The sequence below is a fragment of the Pelophylax lessonae genome (assembly GCF_965119305.1).
Source record: "Pelophylax lessonae genome assembly, chromosome: 13".
NCBI lineage: Eukaryota > Metazoa > Chordata > Amphibia > Anura > Ranidae > Pelophylax > Pelophylax lessonae.
The window spans coordinates 95,999,325-96,024,213 of NC_138780.1; the positions used below are offsets into that span (position 1 = coordinate 95,999,325).

At 46.5% G+C, this 24,889-nt stretch overlaps 1 protein-coding gene across 2 annotated transcripts in view; it reads left to right on the plus strand.

Moving 5' to 3' along the window:
• HEATR5A (HEAT repeat containing 5A) overlaps nt 1-24,889 on the plus strand; it is a 277,280-nt gene that overhangs the window by 152,409 nt on the left and 99,982 nt on the right. For both annotated transcript variants that reach the window (XM_082275260.1, XM_082275261.1), the window contains exons 18-19: nt 1,463-1,622; nt 11,026-11,215. In XM_082275260.1, coding sequence (XP_082131386.1) covers nt 1,463-1,622; nt 11,026-11,215 — 350 coding nt within the window. The remainder of the gene's footprint in view (nt 1-1,462; nt 1,623-11,025; nt 11,216-24,889) is intronic.

Below are 24,889 nucleotides of genomic sequence, written 5' to 3' on the forward strand. Positions count from 1 at the left end.
CATTGCAAAAAGCAAAGTCCATAAAGACATGGATGAGCGAGTTTGGGATGGACGAACTTTATTGGCCTGCAAAGAGTCCTAACCTCAACCCGATAGAACACCTTTGGGATGAATTCGAGCAAAGGCTGCGATCCAGGCCTTCTCATCTGACATCAGTGCCTGACCTCACATATGCGCTTCTGGAAGAATGGTCAAACATTCCCATAGGCACACTCCTAAACCTTGTGGACAGCCTTCCGAGAAGAGTTGAAACTGTTATAGTTGCAAAGAGTGGGCTACCTCAATATTGAACCCAATGGACTAGGACTGGGATGCCATTAAAGTTCATGTGCGTGTAAAGACATCCCAATACTTTTGACAACATAGTGTAGTTTGCCCTCTATAGAGAGTCAAAGAAGTGGTTGAGATGAAGGCCAAGTGAACTTATAGTTCTCTCAGATTTTGTTGCAGAATTGTGGATTTAGAATGATGGCTATTGCTTCTGACTTGACCTCAATAACTTTGAATCCTATATTTTATTATTTTATTTATGTAAGCTTTAATATGTTCATTTAATCTCAAAACTAGGTTTCAGTCTTTTTTTTTTCCCTTTTACTATACAGATTGCATTAAAATAATACCTAATGATCCTGCCATTAAAATCCTTGTTCAGACATGTCTGTTAAGGGGTGACAACTGTCTTTTGAATTGTCGCCCTGTCACTTGATCCTCTGGAGGAAGCTACAAGTGACCATGTAACCATAATTTGTGTAGCCAGGGCCTACTTTTGTCAGGAAGCTGGTCTTGTGCAATTATTTGGAGCTGACCCTAAGAACATGCATGTAGATAGATGTACAGTTCTAAAGCGCGCACCTTATCCACTGCCTGGAAACCTTGTTCAACCATGCAGAGGAATTTCAGACATGTAGAAACCTTTGACATCTGCATGCAGGTCTTTTTTTGTGGGTGGCGGGATGGTTGCTATCAGGTCCATTTTCTTCTGTAATGTTAACAGACCTATTGCCCCTTTTAAAAGCAGTATGGATTGTGTGCCAGAAGCTTTTAGAGGCAGAACTTAGAGGGTGATAGGATGATGGTTCCCCATCACGTCCGCCCTCCATTTTTGTGGTAAGGGTTAGGGTACACTGCACCATCTCAAGTGATTATTAAATAATGTAAAGATGATGGGTGATCAGATTTGGCTGAAAATGTTCCCTTTTTGAAATTGGAGCTTTATTATTCTATGCTACTGCTTTTAAAGAACTAATACTATGAAAGAGCTAATACTATTTCAAATGAAAAAAAACTGTGTGAAAGTCAAATGTTTCTACAGATGCCTGTATCAGCAGCACTGGGATGCAAAAAAAGCATAATAAATGTGAAAGGAATTACTGGTAATTGTTTGATACACAGTACTTTTATCAAAGTCTTGCAATCAGAGTTGGGAACTACTTTATAATAATTATTTGTTTCTACGTTTCAGACTGAAGGTGGCTAGAGATGTGGTGGCCAGAACCAGCCATTCTCTAGCCCTGGGTTCTTTGCACAGATATCTTGGAGGGCTTAGCTCTTCCCACCACTTAGCCTCTTGTGTGTCGGTGCTACATTCGTTGTCTCAAGATACCACATCTCCCGAAGTTCAGGTGAGTAAGCCTAACCTCAGAAAAGGTGATCTGTGCTTATCTTATAAACTTATTTTAATAAAACATTGTTAGGAAGGCTTCTAGATCAGTGGCGGCTGGTGCTCAAAATTTTTGGGGGGGCGCAAACAGAAAAAATCTAATAGGCATTGCTTTGTGGCAAAAAACGCGGCAAAAAATTGCGTGACTTTGAGGTCACAAAAGTGTGAAAGGGGCCTTCAGTAATCAAAGTATAGTGTGCCCCCTTCAATGCAGAGTTACTACAGCGTGCCCCCATTCAATGCAGAGTTACTACAGCATGCCTCCATCAATGCAGTGACCAGCATGTCCCCATCAATGCAGTGCCCAGCATGTCTCCATAAATGCAGTGACCAGCATGTCCCCATCAATGCAGTGACCAGCATGTCCCCATCAATGCAGTGACCAGCATGTCCCCATCAATGCAGTGACCAGCATGTCCCCATCAATGCAGTGACCAGCATGTCCCCATCAATGCAGTGACCAGCATGTCCCCACCAATGCAGTGACCAGCATGTCCCCATCAATGCAGTGACCAGCATGTCCCCATCAATGCAGTGACCAGCATGTCCCCACCAATGCAGTGACCAGCATGTCCCCATCAATGCAGTGCCAGTGACCAGCATGTCCCCATCAATGCAGTGACCAGCATGTCCCCATCAATGCAGTGACCAGCATGTCCCCATCAATGCAGTGACCAGCATGTCCCCATAAATGCAGTGACCAGCATGTCCCCATCAATGCAGTGACCAGCATGTCCCCATCAATGCAGTGACCAGCATGTCCCCATCAATGCAGTGACCAGCATGTCCCCATCAATGCAGTGACCAGCATGTCCCCATAAATGCAGTGGATGAGGCGGCTGGCTGGATGTGGCTGCAGGGGAGTCAGCTAGCGGCAGTTCAGAGGAGACTATCGGGGAAGGGGGGCCCCGGGGAGGAGAGGTGCGTACCGTATGCTGGCTGGGAGTGGGACCCGGTTTCAGTGGCTCCAGAGGTGGACAGGCACGGCGGCGCCGCCGCCATCTTGGAACCCTCGAGGCCGCTGGTCACGAAGCTCCTAGGCAGCAGGTGACAGGTCCCTACGGCGCCATCGCCAGGCCACTGCGGCTTCTTCCATTACCTGCTCCTCTTCGCTGAGTCTGATGGCGGGCGGGAAGTTACTTTAAGGGATGACGTTAAGGGATCTACAGGAGGCAGTACACGATCTGCTGCCGCAAGGGGTGATTGTACCAGTCCCCTCTCAGGAACACTTTCAAGGGTTTTATTCAAACCTGTTTACTGTGCCCAGAAAAGAGGGCAAAGCGTGTCCAATTCTGGATCTCAAGGTTTTGAACCACTTAGTGCGACTACAAAGGTTTTTGCATGGAATCTATTTGAACGGTAGTGGCGTCACTACACGTGGGAAACTTTTTGGCTTCCATAGAGATCAAGGATGCATATCTACTCATCCCTATCTAAACTGGACACCAGCGGTTCCTACGCTTTGCTGTAGCAGAAGAACATTTATCAATTTGTGGTGTTATTCTTCGGTTTCGCCAGGGTGATTACCAAAGTACTGGCCCCGGTGTTGGCATTGTTGCGCCAAAGAGAGATTGCGGTGCTGGGGTATCTGGAGGATCTCCTATTAACCACTTGCCGACCGCCGCACGACTATCTACGGCGGCGGTCAGCCCCTCACAGGCAAAGTGACGTAGGTCTACGTCGCTCGCCTGTGAGGGTTTAGGGAGCGAGCGCGCGCCGCCGGAGGCGCGCTCCCGCTCCCGCGTGGTCACGGACCCCCCCGCGCGTGTGACCGGCGGACCCCTGATCGCCGCCGGCCACTCTGCGATCGGCGGGGGAGAGGGAGAAAGTCAGGCAGCTTGTGTAAACAAGCTGCCTGTCATTCTCCTCGCTGTATGAGAGATGATCACATGGATCTACTATGTAGATCCATTGATCACTCTGCATACAGTTGAAGCCACAGCCAATCACAGTTAGAATCACGCCCCTAGGGACACACACAGCCCCTCCCTCTCAAATAAAGTTAACCCCTTCACTACCAGTGTATTTTTACAGTAACAGTGCATATATATAGCACTGATTACTGTAGAAATGTCACTGGTAACCCCAAAAGTGTCAAAAATGTCAGTCAAGGGTCCGATCTGTCCGCCGCAATGTCGCAGTACCGCAAAAAAAATCGCAGATCGCCGCCATTACGCGTTAAAAAAAAAAACAACAAAAATGACAAAAATCTTTCCCTTTGTTAGTAAACGCAATAACTTTTGCGCAAACCAATCAAAATACGCTTTTTGCGATTTTTTTTACCAAACATAGGTAGCATAAAACAAATTGGCCGAAAATATTAAAAAATTTTGATTTTTACATTTTTTTTTGGGGGAATTTCATATAAAAAAAAGGGAAAAATATTGCTATTTTTGCAAAATTTACGCTCTTTTTTTGTTTATAGCGCGTGATCAAAAAATCGCACAGGTGATCAAATACCGCCAAAAGAAAGCTCTGTTTGTGGGAAAAAAAGGACGCCAAATTCGTTTAGGTACAGCGTCGCACGACCGCGCAATTGTCCGTTAAAGTCACGCAGTGCCGAATCGCAAAATACCCTCTGGTCGTTTAGCAGCCAAATCCTCCGGGGCTTAAGTGGTTAAGAGCAGACTCTCATTCAGCCCTGATGGGCGACCTGACAATCACTGTCAGTTCCCTGCAGGAATTTGGGTGGACCATCAATTTCAAGAAATCCGCCCTGATATCTTCCTTGAGACTGGATTATCTGGGTCTGACTCTGGATTCAGCCTTGGTGAGGGTCTTTCTTCCCCCGGACAAGCTGCAGAGGTTGCTGTGGGCGATCCAGTTGTTGCTGGCAAACAATCTGTCCTATCTGCGAACTTGCATGCGGGCCTCGGGTCTGATGATATCCACCTTCGTGGCGGTTCCGTTTGCTCAGTTCCATACCAGACCTTTGCAAAGAGAGATTCTAGTCAAATGGAACAAGGATCCCAAGTCTTTAGACACTTTGATTCGGTTGAGCCACAACACAACATCTGCTCTGTTATGATGGCTTCACTCTCCAGCACTATGCCAGGGCAAGTCTTTCCTCCCATTGTTTTGAACAGTGGTAACCACGGACGCCAGCCTGTCGGACTGGGGCGGGGTACTGGGGAAGTTCTGTACTAGGGGTACTAGGGAACCTGGACAGTAGAAGAGTCCAAACTACTGATAAATGTTTTGGAGCGCAGAGCAACAAAACTTTGTCTGAGCCACTCGAAGACTCGTCTGCAAGATTGTACGGTTCTGATTCAATCGGACAGTGGCATAGCTGGGGCTTACATCAATCACCAGGGGGCAGGGCCGGTGCTTTCACTAGGCAAACTAGTCAGCCGCCTAGGGCGCATTGCAGCCTAGGGGCGCAGACATGAGTTGGCACTCTGTCCATCATGAATGATCCTTGTGAGCTGAGGGGAGGGGGCGGCAGTGGGGGAGGAAGAATGGACAGAGGAAGATGCCAGGTGTCTGGGGCAGTGGCTGAACTACCAGGCCCTGGCTTTCCACCACTGTTGGGGGGGGGGGGGGCAAGAGGCAGGAAGGGAGCCCACAGGAGTGCTGCCTGCATGCATGATGATCCTCTTTGGCTGGAGCTGAGGGGTGTAAACCCTGGGCAGGAAGTGACTCTCTGCACTGAGCTGGTGGGCAGCCGTTCATTTCCCTGGGTCGGTATTAAGCAGGGAGCAGAGGAGAGCTGAACCTGACCCCAAGGTTGGCACTGGAGGGTGGCACCTTTGCTGGAGCAGAAACGAGGCACCGGAATGGTCTGAGGCGGTTGGGGATTAGGGACGTGCAAAGCTATCTGACTGCTGCTTCTCCCTTCATCAGGAGCCGGTTGGAGCTGTGGTGAGCACTGTGGTCCTGGAGAGGAGCATCCTAGGAGAAGGAATCAGCCGGATCATGGTGAAGGAGGGCAGAGTGTGGGCCACTCTCTTCATACCGCCCAGTGAGTGTCCCCAGAACAGGGGATCAGGGTCCCTGGGTATGACATGGAGGTTCCCTGGTGTGAAAGGGAATCAGGGTCACCAGGTGTGCCATGGGGGTTAGGGGTCACCAGGTGTAACAGGGTTTTGGGGTCACCAGGTGTGCCATGAGGAATTGGGGTCCCTGGGTGTGCTATGGGGGATTGAGGTCCCCAGGTGTGATATGGAGGAACATCAGGGTCCCCAGATGTGACATGGAAAAACATCAGGGTCTCTGGGTATGACATGGAGAAACATCAGGTGCCCCTGGTGTGACATGGAGGATCATCGGGGTCCCTTGGTGTGGCATAGAGGGACATTAGGGTCCCAAGGTGTGACATGGAGGAATATGGGGGTCACTGGGTATGACAGCATAACATAGAGGAACCATCAGATCAGGGTCACTGGGTATGAGGAGTTTTTAACCCCTTCCCTTGTTACTTTATTTTTTTGGGGGCAGGGGGGGGGCGCGAGTAGCTGGTCTTGCCTAGGGCGTAAAATAGTCTAGCACCGGCCCTGCCAGGGGGCACCAAGAGTGTTTTGGCGGCCAGGGATGTGGTCGAAATGTTGGCCTGGGCAGAAACAGTTTGTTCCAGCTCTCTCTGCTGTGCACATCCCAGGTGTGGAAAACTGGCAAGTGGATTACCTGAGTCGTCAGGTGTTGGATCTCGAGGGAATGGTCCCTACACTCGAAGGTGTTTTCCTGTGGGTCAGGTGGGGTACACCCGAGGTCGATCTGTTTGCTTCTCGCCTCAACAAGAAGGTGCAGAGGTTCATGGCCAGATCTCGAGATCCTCTGGTCGACGGCGCAGATGCACTGGTGGCTCCTTGGGGTCGGTATCGGCTGATTTATGCCTTTCCTCCACTGAAACTTCTGCCGAGGCTTCTATGCAGAATAGAGGTGGAAGGGATTCAGGTCATTCTGGTAGCTCCAGACTGGCCTCACCAGTCTTGGTACGCACACCTAGTAAGGTTGGTCGCCGATGCTCCTTGGAGACTTCCTCCCAGGGAAGATCTGCTGTCTCAAGGTCCGATCTTCCATCCTGCTTTACAGTCGCTGGCTTTAATGGCATGGCTATTGAAGGCCAGGTGTTGAGGGATAGAGGTCTTTCTGACTTCTACGCTCTTGAAGGCTAGGAAGTCGACCTTTAGGAAGATATATCATCGTACGTGGAAATCGTACATTTCATGGTGCGAATTGTTGAAGTTGCACCCTCTCTTGTTTTTGGTTGCTAGGGTTTTGGGTAAAACAGCGGTTGGCTTTGGGCACTATAAAAGACCAAGTGTCGGCTTTGGCGATATATTTTCAACGCCCGTTAGCTTAGCATGCCTTGATTTGTACCTTCATTCAGGGAGTGCACCATATGGCTCCTCCGAGGCGGTCCCGGCTACCTCAGAGGGATCTAAATCTGGTATTATCTGTTCTCCAAAAGCCTCCTTTTGAGAAAATTTGGGAGATTCCTCTGCCTTCATTTTCTCAGAAGGTTGCCTTTTTGGTGGGTGTCTGAGTTGGCGGCGTTGTCCTGCCGTTCCCCTTATCTGGTGTTCCACAGAGATAAAGTGGTACTCCAACCAAATCAAACTTTTCTCCCTAAAGTGGTTTATGATTTTCATTTGAATGAAGACATTGTGCTGCCTTCACTCTGTCCAAAGCCCAAGCATCCTAAGGAAATTGCCTTGCATTCTTTGGATGTGGCTTGTGATCAGGGTTTACCTCGCGGTTACTGAGTCTTTTAGAAAGTCAGATGCTCTCTTTGTCCTTACTGAGGGACCTCGGGTGTAGGGGATTGGCTTCGTCTGCTGCGACTATTTCCAGGTGGATCAGGCAAACGGTTGTTCAGGCTTATTCGCTGAAGGGTCAGGTTCCTCCTTTCCCAGTGAAGATGCATTCTACTAGAGCTCTGAGTGTCCATTGGGCTTTTCGCCATCAGGCGTTAGTGATGCAAGTTTGCAAAGCAGCACTTGGTCGTCTGTGCATACGTTCACAAATTTCTACAAAGTTGATGTGTTGTTGGCATCTTCAGATGCCTTCTTTGGCCGCAAGGTTTTGCAGGCTTCTGTTCAAAGAGAATCTTTTTTGTTCTCTTTGAAGGTGTATATTTTTGCTAGGTGAGCTCCAGTTGTTTCTGGTTGAGCTCCATATTACCTGGTCATGAGAGAAAAAAGAGAAAAAGAGCCCCCAGGGGTTTTTAAGCAGCGAATATAAATATGTCTTTGGGTGTAAAAAAAATATAAAACTTTATTGAAAAAATGTATTATATAAAATAACCTTGAAATTACAAAGGCGTAAAATATGAGCTCTGGTTACAAAGGCTTAATATGTTAGGTCGATTATCACACATTGCTACAAGCGAAGGACAGTGACACAAGATCATCACATCCAAATAAGGAGAACCCAGACGCATTTCGACCTCTAATGTAAGGTCTTCCTCAGGGGGTGTGTGATGTCTATGAAAAACATTGTACAATTAGAAACCTAGTATTACATCCAATAAAGTACGGTCATTTCTAGCATAAATGAATTATATGAATGTAAAACCCTATCCTCCCAAAGGAGAAAGCTGTTCTCCCATATTCCCACGAAGGGCAGGCATGGCGCACACCGGCCTACAAGGAACCACACCTAAGGCTCACCATGCGGGGACAGAGCTCCTGTCTATGAGAAAAATTTATTCAATAAATCCAATTTGCGAAAAGGCCAAATAATGTAGACTGTGTGAATAAAGTGTGAGGACGTTGGTGGGAGGAGGGGAAAAAAGGGAGGGAAAGGAAGAGGAAAGGGAGGTGAGGGGAAAGAAGAGGAAAAGGGGAAAACGAGGAGTGGGAAGGGGGAGGGAATGAGGGAAGGGGGAGGGAGAAGACAGGGGGAGGGGGGGAAGGAAGGAAAAAAAGGGAAGGAAAGGAAGAGAGGGGAGGGAAAAAAGAGGGGGAGGGATACAATAAAAAGAAAAAAGGAAGGGAGGGGAGAAAGAGGGAAAGAGAGGAGAGAGAAGGAAAGGAGAGAAAGGGAAAAAGGACCCAAATGCCCTTGGATCTCATCACCAGAGAGTTATGGGGAGACACCGCAAAAAAAAGTGAAAAAAAGAGAATGGAGAGGGAAAGTGTGTATGTAATATTGTGAAAGAACCATCACTAAGTTTGAACAGTGAATGACCGAGTGGCAGGTGAAAACAAGTGCAAGAAAGAAAAGGATTGATTGCAAGATGGAAATAATTCTAAAGGTACCTATATTTCAAAGATACAGGTAGCATCAAGTGGAATTCCAGAGATATTCTGTGAATAAAGATACAACCATGTGAATAACATGGTGTAGTTACTGGTGAAGCAGCGAGGTGCAGGGGGGAAGTGATAAAAACGTACATGGGTAGGGTGGGTGGTAGTGTGGGGAGCGTGTCCTCTTCAACCAGCGTTTCAACAGGATGTATGAATAATGCGGTTTTGTATCTCTTTCTTTCTCTCTCTCTCTCTCTCTCTCTCTCTCTTATATATATATATATATATATATATATATATATATATATATATATATATATATATATATATATATATATACCCCATAACCATAGACAGGTGAGTGTCTCCCGACGCAGAGAGAGCCTCATCCGCAATGGCAGATGGTGTCGCTTTCTCAGCATTCCGGAATGAAGGTTCCCCGGCGTCTACCGTCGCCTGGCAACCATGTGGACGCCGCACATGCACGCCATCACTCAGGAGAGAGGCGGTCCGGAATGACGCCGGTGTTCTATAAGATCTCCCTACCCCATCAGAAATCCCTACCTCCGTCATTTCCGGTGCGGATCAGCTGTGGCTTCGTCATGCATCAGCTGTAGCTGTGTCACGCGTCCTACTGCGCATGCGCAGAATAGGTAGGGAATTTTGACAACATCGCAAAGGTGTTGGGCACACATCCTATTGCGCATGCCCAGCAATGGGTCGGGCAGCAGGCAGGGAGATCTCTTATAACAAACAGCCATCTGATCTCCATAGCCCACACTGCACCGACCCGACAATGGGACACAGCCATTGGATGTTCTTTCACATCACAGTGCTGCTGCAGTATTCCAGGCTTGCAAATCCGAGAGCTGCACGAGATGTCTTCCCCCTTTGCCTGCTGCCTGCATTCAACTTATTACCCAGACAAGGCTGTAAGCATGGCGCAGTGACCAATAGAAGCTACAGAATATACGTGAGATATTTGGCAGAGGATGGGTTGGCGTTTGGAGCCTGGCAGCTGTTTAGGTGTGCTGTGTGGCACAAATAGGACAGCAGCAGTGTAGTGTGTGTGTAATTAGGGGGAGCCTTGCGGCTCTACCACTCCCTTTGCACTTGTCTACTCTGCAGTCACTTGTTATTGTGCACTACAACATTTTTGAAGTAAAAATAGAGTTACTGTACTGTGGCTGCTGTGAAGGGCTTGTGTTAGGGCTCAGAGTAAGGCATGTTCTGTAGGACAAAATATACTTCACTTGGGTTGCACTTGGCAACCCTTTTTCTAATTAAAACTTGTGCCCTATGCACTCTGTACACCTGACCCTTGCACTTTGTGTTATCCACTTCTGACCTAAATTCTGTACATTTCCAAATACTCCTGACACCTGCACTAAGTACTGTACATTACACACTGCAATTTTGCCACACCCTCAACTCATGTGTAAGAAAGGGGAATGATTTATTTTTTTTCCTATACCAGGAAGTTCAGGGATTGTTCCACTTCCTGGGTAAACAGACCAGTGTGAGAGAGCAAAACGAAGATGATTTTGTACAGCCTGTTGGAATAGTCAAAAACTTAACCCGGTATTTGCCCTGCGTGGGCAAATTGTACGTAGCTTTGCTTCAAACTGCCAACAGATGTTAATCTGATTTTACAATCTCTCTAGTTTTTCCTTTACATTTTCTAAAAACTATGTACTGTAAAGGCCTATGTAAACCAGCTATTTTTACAAACAATAAGGTACTCCTTTGTGATATATAGAAGTTATAGGATTGCAGATTAGAACACTTAAGGCATGATATGTTTTTTTAAATAAATTATGTTTCTTTCAATGGAAACCTAACTCCTGAACTGGTAGAATAGGAGTAACTAGGCAGTTGGGGATGGTTACATTGTAAACAATAATAGAAGCTTGTGCATCGACAATTAACAAAGGATTTATGGAATGTAACAGGTAGATGAACTGTATATGGGATTTCCTGTCACATAACACAAATATTAGGAAAGTCTTTTTTTTAGAATTTTTTTTTTAGAGGAAATAGAGCATACTGTCACATTGAATGATACTGCATGGATGTTGAACACGATTTATTAACCATCACAATGTGTAAATGCACACAAAAAAAATCAAAATATTACTTTTGCCTGTGTATATCAATTAATGTATTACTCTACAGACCTGGGCCCTGCATTCTTTGTCCATCATCATGGATTCCTCAGGACCGCTATACTATGTTCACATAGAGCCCACACTTACCCTTCTCTTAACTGCGCTGTTAACAACATCTCCGTCACATGCAGAGGTTCATCGAAGTCTGGGACGCTGCCTGAGTGCTCTTCTGAACATCCTGGGACCAGAACTCCAAGGTAATATATACATGAAAATTACTGTACAAATTAATTTCACCCATGCTTTCCCCTATCTACTCAGCTGCTGTATCCGATCACCCCTAATATGATCAAACTATTATTCAAATATATATACAGCGCAAGTGCAAAAAACTCATATGTGCTCAATTCAATTCTCCAATTCATTTAAACTTATAGATACATTTGATATCTTAAAATAAATACCCTATAAAACTTTATATGCATGTTGATATATAAATTAAACGTATAAAAACTTGTATGTGTCCAAATACATACGTGCAACATCTTCTCAAAAAGCTCACCATTCTACTCATAAATCATAAATGTGCAAATGTCCACTTTCCGCTAAATGAAAAAAATGGAAATACCCTGTTGAATCATAAACAATAGCATAAGCTGGCAACCTTCATAACTTCCCTCTCCTGCTTGATAGAATACAGAAAATTTTCTCCAGCTTGCAGCTACACCCTATATCTCACACAGCAGAAGAACACTCTAAATGTCTGGAAACTGAGGAGACCAGTTGCTGGAGTTGGAGAGAAAGGTTGTCCTTTTTTTTTTGCCTGACATAGGATTCTAACTGATCAACAGTCCTAAGATTTCTTTGCTATATTTTCAATTGTAGCAAGGTCTGGACAGCAGGCAGACCAATTAAGCACCGGGATTCTTCTACTATGAAGCCATGCTGTTGTCATAGACGCAGTACGCAGTTTAGCATTGTCCTGCTGAAATATGCAAGGCTTGCCCTGAAAAAACGTTGTCTGAATGGGAGCATATTCTGCTCTAAAACCTAAATATATTTCACCATTGAAGGTGTCTTTCCAGATATGCAAGGTGGTCATTCTTTATGCACTAATGAACTGAATGCTGATAACAAACTGGAAGGTCCCTTTACTCTTTGGTCTGGTAGATGAGCCGCTCATGGTTGCCAAAAAGAATGTAAAATTTCAAATCATCTGACCACAGAACAGTTTTCCACTCTGCAACAGACAATTTTAAATGAGCTCTAAAATGATTTTTATATAGATTAGTTAAAAGATAAGTTCACCTTTTTAAAAAAACAAAACCAAGACATTTACTATTTTTTGTTGATGCCTAGAAAGCATTGCACCAACGATCAGCAGATCGCTGGTGCCATGCAGGTCTCCTGCAGACTGTGAGAGTAAGCTGTCTGGCTGTACATCGTATGGGCAGGCAGTTTCACTCTGACAGGAACAATCAGTGAACTACCACAGTACTCAACAGCACCATGGTAATTCATTGAGAACTACAAGCCGCAAAGGATATCGATACTCGTAGTTCATTCATTCACAGAACTCTGTGAATGAATGATGCAGCTGTGTGGGCGGAGCCCTACACAGCCTCCCTAAAAAAGTGACAGCTTGTAAAGGGAGCTTCTTCCTGTACTGCTGTCACAAGGAGAGAGGGGATTGGCAAGTGGCAGCAGCAGTGCAAACATGTTCCATGTCCCATCCTAAAAAGGGGTGGAACGTAACCTGTTCCCCAGGCTTTGTGGAAGCCACCCCTGGCCTACAGGAGTTTGGGACACTGGCAAACAGAAATGTTTTACACCATCCGCTGTTTGAACCCTCCTCTTATCTAGCATGTTTTTTGCTAGTGTATTAGGAGGCTGGACATGTTTTCTTCGGCACTACTGAAAAGGCACCCAACCTCCTAGGATTCTTTTGTAGTTTTACTTTTCCTCTGGAATCTTCAAACAAGTTGTTTTGCTACTCCTCTGTGACATCAGTCAACATTCCTTGTTACGCCACTGGTTATTTTCTCAGTAATCTTTTTTGGAGGTTGTACCTGGACCCTGTTGGACTGAACATGCTTGTTTTAGTGCTCTTTTTTCTGCCATTCATTTTTAAGCAAGCACCGTTCTGCTGCTGCCACTGCTTCTCAAGCACCACACAGAACTCCAGGTTGATTCCACTGCTCACCTGCAAGGATTTGGTCACCTCTGGCCACCTGGAATCCTCATCAGCACCCTCTTCCTGTGCTTGTGATTGACTGTATTTAACCACTTTACCACTAGAGCATTTTGCTGTCTTACGTCTGGGCCACTTTTTGCGATTCGGCGCTGTGCGAATTTAACTGACAATTGCGCGGTCGTGCGACGCCGTACCAAAACGAAATTGACGTCCTTTTTTTCTCACAAACAGAGCTTTCTTTTGGTGGTATTTGATCACCTGTGCGATTTTTACTTTTTGCGCTATAAACAAAAAAATAGCGTTTATTTTGAGAAAATAACAATATTTTTCACATTTTTTTATATGAAATTCCCCCCAAAAAAATGTAAAAACCAATTTTTTTTTAAATTTTGGCCAATTTGTTTTCTGCTACCCATGTTTGGTAAAAAAAATCGCAATAAGCGTATTTTGATTGGTTTGCGCAAAAGTTATTGCGTTTACTAACAAAGGGAAAGATTTGTCATTTTTGGTGTTTTTTTTTTTTTTAACGAGTAATGGCGGCGATCTGCGATTTTTTTTTTTTTTTGCAGGACTGCGACATTGCGGCGGACAGATCGGACCCTTGACTGACATTTTTGACACTTTTGGGGGTACAAGTGACATTACTGCAGTAATCAGTGCTATAAATATGCACTGTTACTGTAAAAATGACACTGGCAGGGAAGGGGTTAACTTTATTGGAGAGGGAGGGGTTAATGTATGCCTGGTGCTTACTAACGTGTGGGGAGGGAGGTGACTGTGTGAGACAGGGACAGATCGGATGTCCAGCTATGCTGAACACTCCGATCTGTCACTCCCTGTCACTGAGGAGATCCGCCCGCTTGTGTTTACACAGGCGGGCGGATCTCCACACTAGATCCCCGACGATCGCCGCTGCTCCTCCCCTGGCCCGACTCCCGCTGTGAATGAAAACAGCGGGAGCGCGCCTCCGGCAGCGCGTGAGCGCCGCCTACAGGGGAGGAGTCTGGCGATGTAGGTCTACGTCGTCAGACGGGAACGAGCCACTTTGCCGCAGTACTATTACAGTACTTAGTGGTAAAGTGGTTAAAGCCTTGTCTCATGCTGGGCTTAGTTGATTACAGTCAGGTCCATAAATATTGGGACATCGACACAATTCTAATCTTTTTGACTCTATACACGACCACAATGGATTTGAAATGAAACAAACAAGATGTTCTTTAACTGCAGACTTTCAGCTTTAATTTGAGGGTATTTACATCCAAATCAGGTGAACGGTGTAGGATTTACAACAGTTTGTATATGTGCCTCCCACTTTTTAAGGGACCAAAAGTAATGGGACAGAGACAGATAAACAATCGTAAATCAAACTTTCACTTTTTTTTTTTTTTTTTAACAGAAACGTTTTATTAACAGAAAACAGCATTAACAGAAACAACCATCAAGGTACATTATCCAAAAAACAGAGCAGTATATACAAAACTCATGTGCACAAACTCAAGTATGGTATGCAAACATCAGGAACTAGCACAATATGTCATCTAAGGGTAGCAAACACAAGCAAAACTAGGTAGTAACCGAATCTCAGACCCACTGATACTCAGGGTCTCCTAGGGAGGAGTGGGTGTGGGGCCAGAGGGCCGGGGCAGGGGATACCACAATTGTGTCATTCCCCCTCCCATACCCCCAGGGGAATCCAGTCTAGTATATTGCCCATAAAACAAAGTAATGGAGCAGCCCCCCCCCCCCCCCCCGCCACCAAGGTAAGCCCCTGGAATCTAAATTTGTAAAGACCTGGCCCCAAGCCACGGATCCCATATCTTCCCAAACTTCTGTGGGCATTGACGTCCCATATAGGTCAGTTTATATAACGGAAGGGCTGAGTCCACCAACGCACACCACTGGGCGACCGTGGGGGGAGCAGGCCCCCTCCAGTTTCGCAAGAGAGCCTTCCTGGCATAAAAAGACAAATAAAACAGTTTCAGGTATTTAGCCTGTGTTGCCAAGCCACCCATGCCCAAAAGAAGTATCCTAGGGTCCAGGGGCACCTGTACGGCTTACACTATACTCATCTCATCCACCACCTCCCTTCAGTACTCCTGAATTCTCGGACACTCCCAGACAACATGAAAGAAGGTCCCAACCACCTGCTGAGACTTATGACATATCTGCGAATACGAAGGATAGATCCTGGTCAAACGCTGTGGAGTATAATACGCTCTATGCAAACATTTTAGCTGGATAAGCCTATCTCTGGCTGAGATCATTGTGGGTAGGTATTGTTGAATCCCAGGATCCCAGTCCTCCTCAAGAAGAGTAGGAACATCCTGCCGCCAGTGCCCGAACAGGGAGGGATCCCCATCCGACTGACCACACGTAAGACGGAGATAGAAGACAGAATCTTGTCCGCATTACGCGTGGTCAGAAACCTTTCCACTCTATGAGGGGCAATTACTACAATCTATAAATCAATAAAACTTGCAATGGTGCATATATAGATACATATAATAAATGAATAAATAAAGTCCCAAACAGATTCAGTTCTTTGAGCAAGTATCCAGTGAAGATGCAGTGTGCTTAGGTGCGCCTTAATATGTAAATTGGCGACAATCTGTGCCAAAAAATAAGGTGCAATGGTGTGAGGGTCCACTCTCTATGGACTTCCACTTACCAGACTTCCAGGACCCCTTAGCAATATTGCATGTGGGTCAAACGCACTTAGTCCGGTGTGGAGTGGGCTCTTTTCTTTTAGGGCTGATCTTTTGGACTCCAGTAAACAGTCTTTCCTCGACAGGTCAATAGATATGGGACCATATGGAAGGAAGACTCAGAATAGTGTAATCCCGTTTCAACGATTTATTAAATAATATATAATATAACACTCACATTTTCCAGAGTAATAAAAAGCCTTTGTGGTAGTATAATCTCCTACGCAAGAGGAGACTTCCGGACTTGCGGTGTCTGCACGGGCTGCGCTGGTCCCGGCTTGCGTTCCACCGCAACCGGAAGTGACGTATACTTCAAGCGTAAACCAGAAATTGCGTTGACGCGTTTTCGCCCTCCTCCGTCTGGAAGAGGGCGAAACGCATCAATGCAATTTACGATTTACGCTTGAAGTATATGTCACTTCCGGTTGCGGTGGAACGCAAGCCGGGACCAGCGCACATTACGTATATGTTTCTGCTCTATATATTTATACTTGGTTTACACTATTGAAGCACTTTATTTCATGTCAGGGTGAAGTTGGTAATCAATTAAGGTTACACTATTGCACTTGGTAATCAATTAAGGTTACACTATTGCACAATTTTATTTATTATTTATACACATACTATTTAAGCACCAGTCACTTTATTTGGCATACCCTAATTTGCGCTGTGTATCACCTTTTTGTCATTTTTAGAATACTAGTATTTTTGAACAGCAGCATTCTCTTTTAAGGGTAAAAACATATGTATCCATAGCGCAGTATTATATTAATTTTTTTGACAGGTTCCAAATTGTCCGAAAGATAGCGAGACAAATCCGTGCGCACTATCAAGTACCCCAAGGTGCTTAAACTGGGTAACCCATTGCAGGGGTATGACCGCCGGGGGGGGGGGGGGGAGTTGCATCGGTGAGAGGTAGCACACTGGATTTGGACCAATTTATCCGAACCCCGTAAAATACACCATGTCTATCAATAATGGAAAGAGCCGCAGCAAGGGAATCCGAGGTGTCATTGAGATATAGGAGCGCGTCATCTGCATAGAGTGAGACGCGTTCCACAACCTGTCCCACCACCAGGCCACCTACAGCATCCGTCGCGAAGCATTATAGCCAACGGCTCGATGGCAAAAGCAAATAGACCGGGGGACAGCGGACAGCCCTGCCGTGTCCCTCTGCCTAAATGAAAGGGGGAGGACAAGAGGCCATTGGTACGTATACGAGCCGTAGGGGCCTCGTATAATAGGCAAATCCATGCAATAAACCTAGGTCCAAAGCCGAATCGGAGTAGTACCTGCCATAAGTATCCCCACTCCACGGAATCGAAGGCTTTTTCTGCATCAAGCAAAGCCACAGCACCCCGTGAGTCACCCGCCGCGGCACATGCTATATTGGTATGTAAGCGGCGGACATTGATGTCCGTACCCTTGCCCGGCATAAATCCAGTTTGATCCCTGTGCACCAAACATAGGATAATGGAGTTCAGACGATTGGCCAATATTTTCGTTAGGATTTTAGCGTCCACATTCAGCAATGAAATAGGCTGATAGGAGGAACACAGTTCGGGGGTCCTTCCAGGGCTTAGGCAGGACAACAACAACAGCCTCCAACATAGAAGGCGGGAGAGAGCCTGCCTCCAGAGCCGTGCAGAGTGTCCCATGATAGCAAGGGCCAACTTCCAGATTTGTTTTGTAAAATTCCGTGGGCAGGCCATCCGGGCCGGGAGTCTTCCCAGTCTGTAGGGATTTTATCGCCTTCCTAACCTCACTCAGGGAGATGGGAGCATCCAGGCCCAACGCCTTCGCAGGAGTGAGCGATGGGAAATCAATCCCATCTAGATAGGCCGACAAATACCCTGGTGGGTAGTCCGCCCTGGAGGTATAAACGGAGGAATAGTATTCCTCAAATCATTAAATCAATGCAGGGTCCGAGAGCAGTGTCCCATCCTCCGCCCTTATATTAGCAATACTAGACCTCTCCGTCACCAGCCAGGCCAACAACCTGCCAGATCATTCCCCCTGCTCAAACACCCGCTGGGATTTGGAAAGCAAGAAGCGGTGGCACGATTCGGCGCGGATCAGCGCCACCTTGCAGTACGCGGACTGCATCTCAGAATACGTACCCCCATTAAACGTGGATAGGTAGTCAGCCTCCAGGGACGCAGCCTTGGCTTCCGCCGTGGACAATTTAACCCGGGACTCTCCCCTAGCTTTAGAGATGTTGTATTGGTACCTGCCCCTAGCATAGGCCTTAAAGGCGTCCCACACCATAGCCGGAGTGGCAGTGCCATCGTTATGTTGCCAGTACTCACCCAACTCAGAGGACATTGCCGACACAATCCGCTCATCTGTCACCCAGAACCTAGAAAGCCGCCACAATCCCTGACCCACCGCTGAGTCCGTAGAGAGGTCCATCGCCACCGGGGCATGGTCTGAAATGCCCCACGGTAGGATGGCAGCCCCTGATACCCTGGGCAGCAAGGACAAGCTAACATAGATCACGTCTGTGCGAGATAAAGTAGCATGAGTGGTCAAATGACAAGTATATAGGTGCAGGGAAGGATGTTTCCAGCGCCAAACGTCCTGTAGACCAAATGCTTCCACCCAGCGGGCCAAACCAGAGTCAGTCGCCGGGTCAGGGCGAAGCCTATCTAAGGATGGATTGGGTGGCATATTAAAATCCCCAGCAAAAATCAGGTTACGAGTAGAGTAGCGAGCCACAAGGCCCTGGTTTTTGCGCAGAAGGCTCAGGTCAGCAGGCGGAAGGACATACAAACCAGCTATCACCATTTCCAGACGATCACACAAAGCATGCATAAAATATTGTCCATCGGGGTCCAAATGGAGATCCAGGAGTACAAACGAAAGGGAACGGTGTACGATAACACTGACCCCACGGGAGTAGAATGAGAAGGTGAAATGATAATAGGCCCCCACCCATGACCTCTTCAAGGCCAACACCTTGGCGCCCGTGAGGTGGGTCTCCTGGAGAATACAAATGTGCGAGTGGTGCTTCTGCAAAAAGGAAAACACCAAGGAGCGCTTAAACTTGGTGTTCAGGCCCCGCACATTCCACGTGACTAATCTCAAGGGGGCCATAGCGCAGGAAGAAAAAAAGAAGAAAAAGGGGGATTTCCCGTCCTCAGCCACGTCCCAAAGTGGACTCAGGCCACATACCAGAAATATGAACCCGACTTCACACATTCAGTGCAGGAAGCAGCAAGACAAAGTGCACATAGAAATAAAGACATACCTTGGTGGCAAAAAAACACATAGGGCAAACAAATAAAACCCATAACAAAAACTTCCCCAATACACACAGCCCCCCCTCCCCCCACCCTGCAACACCCCAAAAACATGGGTGAGCCTGAGACCCCAAACCAAACATGACCATTGTCAAAAGGGGGACACTATACCAAGAGGGCGTCTGGGAGGAACAGTCCAGCACACCAGGAACACCAATAACACTGCCCGTGTATAGGTAACCGACCCACAGCAGGTACTAGTAGAAATATATTTTTTAAAAAAAGGGGGGGAATTAGCAGACCAAAAGGGGGACCTCCCTGGGGGCAAAAAATAAAAAGAGGGAAACCAAAAACAAGAAGGGGGACCATTCGGAGTTCCCAGGGGGACACAGTTCCACGTGAGGTTCAAGATATCATAATGAGGAGAAAAAGGAGGGAAAGATGGTCCCAGACAAAGAAGTAAACAGTCCACCAGTCAGTGCAGGTCCCAGGAGTCGCAGAGAGGAATCAGGAGCATCCCGCTGTCAGGAACACCGAAGCACAACAAGGCCGCTAGCTGAGGGTAAGTTGCAAGGATCACAGGACCTAGCGGCGGGGCAAGGACTCCAGCCAGGCCGAGGCCTCCTGCACCCGGAGCCTGGCCGGAAACAGCATACTATACTTTAGACCTTTTTGTCGCAGGGCCAGCTTGACATGGTCGAACGATTTGCGCTGCTTCTTTGTCTCCACAGAGAAGTCAGAGAAGATCATCAGCCGAATCACCTCAAACCATAGGGCGTCCTGCTTCCTGCTCTCCCGCAGTACCAGGTCACGGTCACGAAAATTCAACATACAAAGGATAAAAGTGCGCAGCGGGGCTCCGGGAGGCCCCCTGCGAGCAGGCATGCAGTGAGCTTGTTCCACCATGAAAAATGGTGAAAAGGCAGCCTGCGGGAGTAAGTTGCGGAAATGGCGCTCCGTAAAATCAGCAGGGTTAGGGTCCTCAGCTCCCTCCGGAAGACCCAAGATCTGCAGGTTGTTTCGGCGGTTACGGTTTTCTGAGTCCTCCGCCCGGTATTCCAGAGTCTTCACTTTGACACAGAGGATATGCATGGAGGCCGCGTGATTTCTCAGGGTATCCTCTGTGTCACCCACCCTGCGCTCCACCTCTGTCAGCCTTGTGCGGAACTTGTCCGTGTCCCGCCAAATTAAACCAATGTCCAGCTGAACAGAATCAATTTTTGATGTCAGGGTGGTCTGGCAGGTGGAGATGGCCTGCATGAGGGCCGAGAAGTTATTTTGTTCTCGGAGTGCGGGATCGCCATCCTCCGTCTGGGTGGCCTTATTAAAGGGAGCACAAGGCCCGGCCTTCGCGCCGGCAGGAGCAGCGGGATCCGAGGCAGACAAGCATCGCGCCGAGGACGTCGACCCCTGGTCATAGCAGTGCAGGAAGAACAACTAGTCCCTCAGGTAAGGTAGAGGGCGGCAGGGCAGCAGATAATTAGGATATAAGCGGGCAGGTCACCGGAGCTCCCTCACTAAGCGTCCGCTTTGGTCGCCATCTTGGACACGCCCCCAACTTTCACTTTTTAATACTCGGTTGCAAATCCTTTGCAGTCAATTACAGTTCCTTTCCTTCTCCATACTCTTCTTCTCTTCCCATCACTCTGGTACAAGTTGATCTTGGTCTCATCTGTCCATAGGATGTTGTACCAGAACTGTGAAGGCTTTTTTAGATGTTGTTTGGCAAACTCTAATCTAGCTTTCCTGTTTTTGAGGCTCACCAATGGTTTACATCTTGTGGTGAACCCTCTGTATTCACTCTGGTGAAGTCTTCTCTTGATTGTTGACTTTGACACACATACACCTACCTCGCGGAGAGTGTTCTTGATCTGGCCAACTGTTGTGAAGGGTGTTTTCTTTACCAGGGAAAAATGATTCGGTCATCCACCACAGTTGTTTTCCGTGGTCTTCCAGGTCTTTTGGTGTTGCTGAGCTCACCGGTGCGTTCTTTCTCTTTAAGGATGTTCCAAACCGTTCATTTGGCTACACCTAATGTTTTTGCTATGTCTCTGATGGGTTTGTTTTGTTTTTTTCAGCCTAATGATGGCTTGGTTCACTGATAGTGACAGCTCTTTGGATCTCATATTGAGAGTTGACAGCAACAGATTCCAAATGCAAATAGCACACTTGAAATTAACTCTGGACCTTTTATTTGCCTCTTGTAAATGGGATAATGAGGAAATAACACACACCTGGCCATAGAACAGCTGAGCAGCCCTTTACTTTTGGTCCCTTAAAAAGTGGGAGGCACATATACAAACTGTTGTAATTCCTACACCGTTCACCTGATTTGGATATAAATACCCTCAAACTAAAGCTGAAAGTCTGCAGTTAAAGTACATCGTGTTTGTTTCATTTCAAATCCATTGTGGTGGTGTATAGAGCCAAAAAGATTAAAATTGTGTCAATGTCCCAATATTTATGGACCTGACTGTATTTCTATGCAGTGCTTCCCAAAAACGCACAAAGGACAATCCTGCTGCCCATACTCCCCTAGGGGTTCTCACAACTTTAACCAGGTATCCCCAGATGGAACTGATGGCTGTAATCTGGAAACTGAGATCTCTATTATAATATTGTCATTCTCATTGAAAAGTCCCTCAGCTTCATTGGGCGGGTCAAGGACACCCCTGTGCGCATAAGAACAGCCATGCCCTCTCTGGATTTCCTATTTGTGCCAAGTTACTTGAGCAATCTACCTTTTAGAGTCTGTAAGCAGGCTGTAGAGCTATCCTCAACAGGGTCTGTCTCTGACCCTCCTGAGCTCGTAAGCCAAGCAGTACCTGTAACCCTGATGCGATTTCTGTATCTTGTAGGAGACTATTTTTGGGTCACCCCAGTCTCCTGCAGTTGAATTTGATATTTGAGACGTTTTCTAACCTTACTAAGGCAGTGTGTATTATCCTGCATCTGGAGGGTCAGCCTGCTTGCTGTTCCACACCTTGGGGCTTTTAGAGCTCCTAAATCTTCCAAGACCTTTCCGTTACACCTGCTTTTTGAGTAATTTGATGGACATTGTTTTTTCAGATCTGCTTTGAAAGAGCCATTTGTGATGCCACAAGTGTGCCTTAAGACAGGAGATCTGTGCAAGGGTAGAATGAAACCCATTTTGTTCATCTGCTTGGGCAGTATGTACTCGTAGACCTTCTAAGCCATAAACCCTGTAATAGACCTGCATGAAGATGTGCCACCACTTCTGTATGGGCACTACATGTATATCCAGACAGTTCCTTGGGTAGTCTACCTCTCTGATATTTTGGTACTCAGGGCACCCCTTTTAGCGTGTTGGCTAAGTCCTTGTGTGTGACAACTCCTTCAGCTCCCCGTCTTTTGTTACTGCATACGTGTCTCTTCCTAGAACTGTTCCCCAAATCCTTGGATGCCCAGTACCCCTGTAGGTTGGAACTTGGCATTGTATCCCAGCTGGGATTTAACCCCATTCTTTAAGAAAATGTTACATAATACAGTTGAAACCCTTGTGATAATTGGTACCTCTCGGGAATCTCCCTTTCCAGAGTAAACGCCTGATTTACATGGTCTGCTGAATAGAGTTCCTATTGCTGTCTTCCTAACAAGGTCCTGACTTCTCAGTGCCCTTTGAATAGCATCTGCTATTTCTCAAATCTCTATACTTTATCTATCCTAGTGCCTTTTTCTGGCAACCCTCTTTGTGGAATGAATAGACATTTTTCCTAAAGTGGTGTTAAATTCAAAAAATGATTTACCTCCCTTATACTTGACTGAGCCTGAACTAATTTCAGCAATGTACACTAGAGCAGAGGCTCTCACTGCTCTCTTCCTCTTCTTTGGCACAGACACAGCAGCAGGAGGCATTGGCTCCTGCTGCTTTAAATCACAGCCAGTGAGAAGGGGGCGCGGACAAGCACTGCTCTTATTTACACACACGCCGGAGCTCAGGAATGAGCACCCATGAGTGCCCTTATAGCAAGTGGCTTGCTATGTGGTCACTTAGCAAGGGAGAGTACAGGAGCGCCAGCAGGGGACCCGGAAAGAGGATTATAAGGCTGCTCTGTGCAAACCAATTAAACGGAAAAGGTAAGTATGACATGTTTGTTATTTAAAAAAAATAAAATGGAAACCTTTACAATCACTTAAACCCTGGGAAAAGTACTACCCCCCCCCCCCCCCCTGCAGTTGAGAAATGGGTTAAATGCTTGTTTATGTGTAGGCTAAGAAAAAGCATTGATTCCAGCGACAGTTTCTTCTTCAGCATCCTCATGTCATTTGCAGGGCTATGAGCCCAGCATCTGCCCTGATGATGTCAGAGAGCATTCAGACAGCGGAGTGTGAGGCAGAAGAGGCTGCCAGGACCAGGCTAATGGCATGCAGGAATCTGTGGGAGTGGAGGATCAGATAAGTAAAAGTATTTTTCCTAGTCCTCTAGACCTAAACAAACTTTTAACCCCTGCAGGGTGAGTGCAGCCCCACTGCAAGGGGGTATTTTTACTTTTTCTGGAGTTCGGCTTTAATGATGGCCATCTTTTTCGACCTTTACAAACAAAACTCTTTTGAGGGCCCTAACATCTACAAGCTTCAACCTGAGAGGGCCTCACATATATCTAATGTTGGTAAGTATTGGTCACCAATAGGTGAGGCTGAAGGTAAGGTCAGATACATGCTAAACATTTCTACATCCTGTGAGTCAGTGTGCCCTTTCTTAGTTGTCAGGGTAAGTTCATCTTCTCAGAGGCTAATAAGTATGGAGGAATCTTCCCCCAACACTGTTTGATCTCCTCTTGTTGACTGTTTTGGTCTTTTTTTAGCCTGACCTTTGGTATCTGGGACTTAGGAATTGAAGCTAAACACCCACACAGTCCCTATAAGCCAAGAAATCCTAGACATGACACTTCAGTCCTAGGGTGAATGAGATAGTCTCTTCTTTGTATACTGAGGGGACTCTACTTGCAGCTAGTCCCAGTCTCTTTTAAGGATCCTAATGCAAGTCTGTTCCTTAAATAGGACTCAGAAACACATCTAGTTGTTGTAAGACCTTAACCTGGGAGGGAGGTTAGAGAGTTCTCTCTGTGATTTGAATAAGTAACCTGGTCCCTTACATTGGCCTTTACTGAGAAGTAGTGTTTTCAACCACACAGTCTACCTTAGAGATGTAGTGTTATCATCTGACTCTCATCCAATAGTAATGTTTTTCGCTAGCGAGAGAGCGAACCCTGTATTCCACTGGTTTGTCAGCAAGCAGAACACCCTGTAATTCTGCTGCTTTACCCCTGACTTGCTACTAGTCTCATGGATTCTTTTGGCTTTCTATTGAAATATTACACTGTTAGGGTCTTAATTTTCATGGATATCATGTGTAAGATGGAATGCCAGGCAACCTCTTTCTTTTCCTGATAGCTCCCATCCCTGATTCCAAGAGTTGGGAAATTTGGGGCTGGGCCTTTCGCTTGCCCTCCCTTGTGAATCTGTTCTCCTGGAGTAATTGCTGTTCTCTCAGAATTCATCTCAGAACTTCCAAAACTCCTACTCTGAGTCCCTGCCAAGACAACAGAATCTGTGCCAGGGCATCCAATGGTATTTGCAGAACCACTGTCAGGACTTTAGTGGTACTTGCAGAAACCCTGCCAAGACTCTCAATGGTTCTTATAAAACCTAAGAAAGGACTTCCTACAGTACTCGCAGAGCCCTGCAGGAACGTTCAGCGTTCCCAATAATAATGCTGGGCATGTCTTTGACAAGAAGGGTATTTATGCTCCAGCTTTTGAAGTGGCT